The sequence below is a fragment of the Mustela nigripes genome, chromosome 12 (assembly GCF_022355385.1).
Source record: "Mustela nigripes isolate SB6536 chromosome 12, MUSNIG.SB6536, whole genome shotgun sequence".
Lineage (NCBI taxonomy): Eukaryota > Metazoa > Chordata > Mammalia > Carnivora > Mustelidae > Mustela > Mustela nigripes.
Window position 1 is genome coordinate 140,592,322 of NC_081568.1, and position 9,119 is coordinate 140,601,440.

The 9,119-nt window shown below is 47.7% G+C and overlaps 1 protein-coding gene across 1 annotated transcript in view; it reads right to left on the bottom strand.

Moving 5' to 3' along the window:
* TNFAIP8 (TNF alpha induced protein 8) overlaps positions 1 to 1,798 on the bottom strand; it is a 113,193-nt gene extending 111,395 nt beyond the window's left edge. The window contains exon 1 of the mRNA XM_059416075.1: positions 1,627 to 1,798. Coding sequence (XP_059272058.1) covers position 1,627 — 1 coding nt within the window. The 5' untranslated portion in view covers positions 1,628 to 1,798. The remainder of the gene's footprint in view (positions 1 to 1,626) is intronic.
* Positions 1,799 to 9,119: the final 7,321 nt, after the last annotated feature.

Consider the following 9,119-nt stretch of genomic DNA (forward strand, 5'->3'; position numbering starts at 1 on the left):
TGTTTACATTTCACAGCATAATGTTTCCTTAGTTAAAACACCGTGGAAACACTTTTGTGTAACACAGGATTGAAACCAGGATAAAAATATCTGCTGTGATAAGCAGCACTTAAAGTGATTTATCAGCACTTGCTCTCGCATGCCAGAGTACAATGGCAACGTAAAGCTGCTCTGTTCTGGTGATTTTCTTTAGCCACACAGCTTTCTGCCGCCCACCCCCCACCACCCGTACACCTCAACGAAAGATTTCTATTCGACATGTCATTTAATTACCAGCATGTCTTAAATGAATTGTCAAGGAAGTGGGGGCATTTTATGGGGCTCTCTCCTTTCATAGTAAGAACACAGCAAGAATACAATGAGATACAGAAGAATTCAGAGAATTCAGAGATACAGAAGAATTCAGAAGAATTCGGCAACCAGGGAATCATTTTAGGGATGGATTCAAGTACAGTGTCGCTATCAATTAACCTTTTTTTAATTATTTTTTTAAGATTTTATTTATTTATTTGACAGGCAGAGCTCACAAGTAGGCAGAGAGGCAGGCAGAGAGAGAGAGAGGGGAGGAAGCAGGCTCCCTGCTGAGCAGAGAGCCCGATGTGGGGCTCGATCCCAGGACCCTGGCATCATGACCTGAACCGAAGGTAGAGGCTTAACCCACTGAGCCACCCAGGCGCCCCTAACCTTTTTTTAAATGCAGAAATGTCCTCTACCTTGAGGTAGTATTGACCCCCTGCCCATCCCCCCATGAAAGAATTTACACAGGGATGCAAGTAACTCAAGGATTTTGTTGTTCCAGGGCTGGGCTCTCAACTCTTGTCCCCTTCCTTCCACCATCCCGCAGGTCCTGCTCTTTCTAACTACTGCTGTGTTTTAGGAAATCAGTTGGCGCTAGCATTACCGTGTCACTGAATGAATGCACACCCTTTTAGGTGTCAAAGTTTGGTTGGTCAGCCGGAGGGGGGTCTTGAACATGCCTATCAGCCTCCCTGGGTCCCAAAGGGCTCATCAGGTGTCCCTCCATCAGGTGCTTAAGGCTCCAGTGTCACCCGAGCGCGCGCAAGGAGACACACACACACACACACACACACAACTTTCTTCTGCAAAGGCAGCCTCCACCGAACGACGGAGGTAAAAACTCCAGTGCGTCCGTTTTACCACGCGGGGTTGGATTACAATCTCCGGCCAGCACCTCCGTCTGCAACCTGGGGCACTGTGGTAACCCGGGCAGTCTCCTCTGCACAGCACGAGCTGTTAGCAGGCAGCGGGGCACATAGCGGGCTCCGCGTCTACACAAGGAAGGACCCGGTCGCGCGTGGGGCTCAGAGGAGGAGGTGGAAGTGAAGGAAAGGCTCGACCCGAGTCTGTGGTAGGGGCTGCTAGCCGGAGGTCTCAGACAGGCGCCGCGGCGCAGAAACTGGGTAAAACTTCGGGGAGTTTCCGGGGCTGTGCGCGCCTGCACACACACTCTGACACACACGCGCTCCCATGCACCCACTCACACCCACTCACTCCCGAAAGTCTGAGGGAGCGGAAGGCGCGCCCCTAGGAGCAGCCGTCAGCCCAGCGGCCGGGGAAGCCCCAAGAGGGAGTATGTGTGAGACCCACGCGCCGGGAGGCACTTACTCTGAAGAGAGGGCGCGGCGGCGCCGGGACACAGAGGCGAACCTGGTGATCTGACGGTGCGGAGCTCCCCAGCGGCTCGAACGCTCGCGGGCTTCCGCGGACGGATCAGCAGCGCGGGCCAGAGGCGGCGAGAGAAAAGGAGCCACCGGCCAGGGGCGGGGCGGACTAGGCAGAGGGAGGAACAGAGCGGTCGGGGCGGGGCGGGAGACTGGGCGCCAGGGGCGGGGCTACGGGAGGCTCGAGGACGCTGGGGCGGGGCCAGGAGGACGAGCGAACGGGCCGGGGGCGGGGCCACGAGGGGTTAGGAGTCCAGAGGAGGAACTGAGAGGAGGAGCTAGGAAAGTGGGGGCAGAGCAGGCGGCGGAGGAGAGGCCAGGGGCGGGGATAAGGCGGGGCCGGAAGGTCGGGAGCGGAGCTGAGAGGAGGAGCCGGGAAGCTGGGGGCGGGGAGGATTGGGGAGGAGGGGCCGAGTCGGGGATGTGGGAGGAGCTAGATTGTCGGGGGTGGGCCATGAGGAGCAAGACGGTCGGGGGCGGAGCTGAGAGGAGGAGCTAGGAGTCCAGGGCCAAAGCGGGTTGAAGAGCTGAGAGGCGTAGAAGACGCGGGAGAGGAGGAGGGGCAGGGCTAGCGGAAGGACCTAGGAGGTCGGAGGCGGGAAGGGGAGCCAGGTGTCCTGTACTGGGCGAACCCAGCCTGACACCGGGGTGGCATGACAGGTGCCCCGAAGAAGGCAGGGGAGGGCCAGGCTGCGGCGTGCGAGCTGGATCCGGACTGGAAGGAGGGACGTCTGGACGCGAGGGGTCAGGACTGGCTTGAGGGACATGTTCGGGCCTCGGTGTCTTCAGTCGCAAAAATGAGATGCCAGCCTCATAGTGTGTTGAGACGGTTAAATGTGCTCATACATGTTTACTGTGCCTGGCACGAAACAGGCATGCATGACTGTTACCAACTGTTGCCATTATTATTGATTAGAACTATCCACATAAGCCCCTAAGTCCCACTTTTTTTCTTTTCTTTTCTTTTTTTTTTTTTTCAGCTTCTACTGGCCTCAAGTCTACCTGGTTGCCCTTCACGGAGATTGCAGGGCTTCTTTTCTCAGGTAAAGACTTCATTGGCTCCTGGGAAGCCCGTCTGGTCTCAGTCACTTTCTAGGGCTTTCACTGTGACTGCTCCTGCTTGTGGGGTCGAAGGCTAGCTCTCCCCCGGGATGGGGCAGAATCTGCCTTCCTTCTGCGGAGGGGCCCCGACCCGGGGTAGAGGTTCATGAAGGTGCTGACCTTCGTAGGAGCACAATGAATCCACAAACATCCATTAAACACCTACTATGTGGTGGCTCTGTGCAGGGGGCTGTTAATAATAATATTAGCAAAACTTAGTATGGGCAGGTCACCGTCCTAACCCTCACAACAGCCTATAATGTTGCTCTTAGAGTTACCTTAATTTTTTAAAAAAGATTTTATTTATTTATTTGACAGAGATCACAAGTAGGCAGGCAGAGAGAGAGACAAGGAAGCAGACTCCCTGCTGAGCAGAGAGCCTGATGCAGGGCTGGATCCCTAGACCCTGGGATCATGACCTGAGCTGAAGGCAGAGGCTTTAACCCACTGAGCCACCCAGGTGCCCCTAGTTACCTTAATTTTACAAAGGAAAATGGAGGCATAGTCAAGTAAAATATCCTGCCAAAAGTTACGCATTTAGGGAGTGGCCCAGTATGGCTGGGAGACAGGTAATTAAACACTTTGTAGGTGAAGTAGACCAGAAAATCACAACACATTTGTGTTCAATGCCCCAAATAAGAATATGCACAGGGTTCATAGGTGTTTAGAAAAGAACACTGTCCTGTGGTTATACTATGGGAGGGGGGTGTCAGCAAGACCATCATGAAAGAGGTGATGTCTGAGTTGGGTTTGGAATTAGGAATAGGAGTTCCAGGAGCATCTACAGGTGGAAAATGGGCACAATCAACATTTTTCAAGCATTCAGGAGGGTTGAGAAAAAGTAGAGTGTAGGTTGAAATGAAGATAAAATAACAAAAGAGGACCCTTTAAATCCAAGCGCGCATGTGCCTGTGTGTGTGTGTGTGTGTGTATGTGTTCTGACTATAGGAGCTAAACAGCATTAATTTCACCCTTGGTTAGTAGAAAGCCAGAAGGATTTTAATCATGGGGGACATATCAATTGTTGTTCCAGAAAGGTCATTCTGAAAAACAGCAAAGAGAATGCCAGAGCCAGGAAACTTGCTTAGGAAGTTACTGAAATATGACAGGTTGGGATACTGTGGTAGGCAGAATACTGAATCTGGGACGGATGTCCACTCCCTAATCCCTGGAACACTTTGCAGATGTGCTTATGTGTAAAGACAATGTGATGGGGAGCTTATGCTGCATTATTTGAGTGGGTCTAATCTAATCATGTGAGTCGGTAAAGTAAAAGAGTGGGTCGGAGAGACTCAGAATATGAGAGGAACTGGACCTAGTTCAGAAGCCAAGGAATGCGTGGCCTCTAAAAGTTGGAAATGGATCTCAGCCAACAAAAAGTGGGAATCTCAGTCCTGCGGCCACAAGGAAGTGAACTCTGCCAGTAACCCAACGAAGCAGGGGAAAGGGAATCCTCCCTTAGAGCCTACAGATGGGAACTCAGCTCTTGAGGTGACACTCTGATTTTATCCTGTTGAGATCCACACTGGAATTCTGACCTACAGTACTGTAAAATAATAAATTTATGTTGTTTTAAAACCTTATATTGGTGGTAATTTGTTGTGACAGTAATAGGAAACTAATACAGATGCTGAAGTCCTGGAGATTGATGGGATGTGGGGGTTGAGAGAAGGAGAGGCATCTAGGTTGATTCATAGGGTTTCTGGTTTGGCAGGCTCTGTCTTTGGTGATGCCACCCATTAGAGGGAGGGACAAAGACATTTACTTTCTAAATACTTCTTGACTCTGCAGTGGTGCAACTAAATTAGGATTAACAGAGTTTGTACACTCCCATCCTTCCCCACCCCCAAATAATTAGAAATGATTCCTGCCTGAATGCCCATGGGCAGTCATATTTGTTACCACCAACTGAGAACTGTGGTAATCTATCTGCCGCGTGTAAATTGGACGACTTAGGACAATGCGCCTCGCTTCTGCTGAGCTAGAAGGAGGCGACTATTGGCATGACTGCTGTGAGAGTCAGCCAGGAGGTCATGGTGCCTCCAAACTCAGCTCCAGGAGCTGTCCCCATTGCTTCACTCCTGTTTCCCTTGTTCCCAGCTGCACCCTAAAACAGCACTGTCCAGAGCCCCTTCTATCTTTTACACAGTTCTACAATCTATCTTCAACATTCCTTTTTTTTTTTTAACATATTTTTTATTTATTTGACAGAGACAGAGAGAGAAATCATGAGCAGGGGGAGTGACAGAGGGAGAAGCAGACTTCCTGATGAGCAAAGCGCCCAACTCGGGGATTCCATCCCAAGACCTTGGGATCATGACCTGAGCCAAAGGGAGGTGCTTAACGACTGAGCCACCCAGGTGCCCCTGTTTTCAACATTCTACGCCTGGACTAGTCTCTTATCCTTGGCTTACTTTTTGACTCTTCCTTTGCCTCACATACACTTGCATTTCTCCCAGCTTCCTCTCCTACCCAGCCTAACGCCAACAACCGACACTTCAGCCAGTCACTGCTAGTGCCTCCTCCTATTCCTTTACCTCATCGTCCTTTCCTTGTACTTGCCTGGCAAATTTCCAACCAACCATATTTTCGATATGGACTCAAGAAGAACCTGAAAAGGTGAACCTAATTCTCTACAGACACATAATCTCTAATCTCAGCTAAGTCTGTGTGCAGCCTAGATACCCTCCTGCATCACAAGAGTATGAAGGGGGTTCAATTTTTACCTCTTTCCTTGAGACATCTTTCCCATCCCTTGCCCTTCCTGCTCTCGATATCCCTACCTGCTAATATAAAATATACTGATAAGCAATAGTTTTCTCGACTTCCTGTTGGAGCTAGCAAAAATACCAGCTACATCCACTCATCGTGGTTTCCTTTCCTCTCATCCCAGAGGATCAGAGTAAACCCTCTCACCGGTTCTTTGGGTCCCCCCAGAGCCCTTGCTTCTATCTTATGTGGGCTGCATTCAGTTAAATATCCCTTCTGTTTCTCTTTTTGTAAAGATTTTATTTAGTTATTTATGAGAGTGAGAGAACAAGCAGGGGAGGTGGGGGAAGCAGACTTCCTGCTGAGCAGGGAGCCCCATGTGGGACCCAATATCAGGATCCCAGGATCATGTCCTGAGCCGAAGGAGCCGCTTAACCCACTGAGCCAACCAGGTGTCCCTTTTGTCCTCAACCTCTCAAGTTCTATACTTTCCTTGCAAAACTTTTGGGGAGACTAAGTGGGTGGCTCAGTCGGTTAAGTGACCAACTAACTCTTGGTTTCCATTCAGGTTTCATGATCTCAGGGTCATGAGAAGGAATCCCATGTCAGATTCCCTGCTGAGAGTGAGGTCTGCTTGGGATTCTCCTTCTCCCTCAGCTCCTGCCCCACTTGCACACTCTCTCGCTTTAAAATAAATCTTTTTAAAATGCTAAGAATAAAAAAATAATGCAAAGTTAAAAATTTTCCATGGACGCTGCTACCTTCACTCACTACAACCCACTTTACTAGGGCCATATAGACCCGAGAGGCCACAGGTGCTGCTCATAGAAACATGCAGACCGGCCATCATCTCAGGGCTTATTTAAGGGGGATTAGGGAAGGAAAGGGACTCTACAATCTCAGGCAACTTGCATTACTGTCTTAAAGAACTATTATTCTTCCACCATATTCACAGTATGATAATATTTAGAAGTTAGCAAAGATATTAACTTTCCTATCCTGCTCAAGCAAATAAACACTTGGATCACTTCATTTTCAAATTAGCTCTTGGGTATTTCCAATGTGGGGTCATGAAAAAAAAAGTATTAGAATCTAGGAATCTTCTAATCACTAGTCTATTAGTGAGTAGCTACATATATTTTATAAATCCTTGCAGCTCTGTCTGGATTAATGAATCCTCCCAGGCCAAAACTCCAAGACCCAAGACCACAACACCCTATAAATCACACAAAGTAGTGTGATTTCCACTAAGGTTTCATGATCTCAGGGTCATGAGATGGAATCCCATGTCAGGGGATTTTGCCTACCCAAAATATCTCTCTGCATGCCTGTTTTTGCTTCTACCCAGCTAAAGGTAGGAACTAACTTTAGACACTTTTTTTTTTTTTTAAGATTTTGAGATAAAGAGCAAGAACGAGAGAGAGAGAGAACGAGCTGGGGTATAGGGTAGAGGAAGAGAGAGAGAGGACTACCTGTTAAGCAGGGAGCCCAATGCGGGGCTCGATCCCAGGACCCTGATATCATGAACTGAGCTGAAGGCAGACGCTTAACCAACTGAGCCACCCAGGGGCCCCTAAACGTATTTGTAAGTTTTAAAAAATCATCTGATTCTATTTCTCCTGTACTCTCCTCTCTTTGAAGCCTCGACTATAGTTACTGAACAGCAGGGTTTTTTGTTTTGTTTTAGTGCAAGCAAAAAACTCCATGATACCGTGATACGTGCAATAAAAATGTATGCACACATACTCTGGGAGGAGAGTGGAAGTGGCTTATATTCCCTGGATGAACGGGGAAGATTTCACAAAGGAACTTCCACCCAAAAAGGATGAACTGGAGTTTTCCAGCACAGAGAAGGGCACTCCGGGAAGTGTGGAGAGAGAAAAGGAAGATCAGGTCTCACATTTCCCAGCAGGCTAAAAGCACTGAAGCAAGGCTGTGCCCATTAAACATAGCCAAGGGAAATGCCCGTGTAGCCTTTGGGCTTTAAACATATTTTCATGTAAGTCTGCTAATGAACGTGCCTGATTCCAAACATGGCTGTAACTTCACCACCCTCCCAACTGATTATCTGATGGCTCGCTGCTTCACCTCTTTCTGGGTCTATTTCTCTTCTCAGAGCATTATCATAACATGTAATCTTGTCCTTAATGTAACCACATGAGTAAAGGGTATATACATGTTTCCAAATAAAGGTGAAGATTAGGTCAGATAGGAGAATTGTTCAATGTCAGGCAAACCAGAAACTCAAGGATAGAATAAAAATTTGGGGATCAATGATCTTTCCTGACTTACATAGACACCACCCCCCCCCCCCCGCCACTGACAGCTAGTACAGGTCCCTGGTAATTATACCTTCATCGCAGAGTATTTTTAACTCTTTATTCAGAATTACTTACCTTCTATGATAACCATCACTGAAACACGCCTCTTCAGAAGAAAGCTTGCTAGAACTATTGCCTCCATCAAAGGGTGACTTTATCCACAATCTTAGACAATTCTGTCAATCACCCTCTCCCCCCAATGAAAATGAGTTGTTTCCATGTTTCCAGGTGTTCAACCTTTGAGCTATAGAAATTAAAGTGCTGCCCCCAGTTATTCTTCCATGGTTGCCCACTGGACTCCTTGTCTAGGTGGCTTATTTTCTTCTTTTTGAGTCTCTCAAACCTCACTTGAGCCTATCCCAAATACTACAAAGCTTAGTTTTGTTTTGTCTTGTCTTTGTGTAATTCTGCTTTGAAAAGATGTTTTTCTACAAATATGGTCTAAAGTCCCTGGAGTTCTCCTGCGTACTTACCCATGAAATGCTAATCCAAGTTGGCAACCCTGCACTTCTAAAACTAGGAAGGGTCCCAGCATGGCAGCCTCACCTGGTGGGCTTTTTTTTTTCCTGGAACAGCCTCCCTTTTCTCTCCAATTACCAATCTTCAGAGTAAAGAGTTGTTGGACTAGCTCCTTCTATGTATAGGTTACGTGCGTGTGTGCATGTGTGTGTGCAAGCACACATGGGTCTCTCTTCCTAACAATGGCCTCATAGATTTTTTTTTAAGTATCCAAAATTGTAGTGATTATAAAGTGTCTTGTAGTAAGAGACATGGCCAATGTTGTGTTTTCCTTTTGTTGAGATCTCAGAAAAATTTAAGGGTGTGCCATGCAGACCCTTTTTAAGAGCTATTAGAGTTTCTAAGAATCTTAATATGGTATACCACAACAACCTTGGGGTAGCTCAAGGTTATTGAGAACCCATGTCAGAAAAAATGTATGGGTGTGGCTTTTTTCTTAGTGGATTAAGTGAAGTTAATATAGGAAAAACACAGCAAGTTCTTTTTTTTTTTTTTTTTAAAGATTTTATTTATTTATTTGACAGAGAGAGATCACAAGTAGGCAGAGAGGCAGGCAGAGAGAGAGAGGAGAAAGCAGGCTCCCCGCTGAGCAGAGAGCCCGATGCGGGACTCGATCCCAGGACCCTGAGTTCATGACCCATGCTGAAGGCAGCGGCTTAACCCACTGAGCCACCCAGGCGCCCCAACACAGCAAGTTTTTAAAGCAATTTTACTGGACTGAACTATAAGGAATAGGGATAGCACAAAATGAAAAGAGGACTCTGCACCCTGAAACAACTCTTGCCAA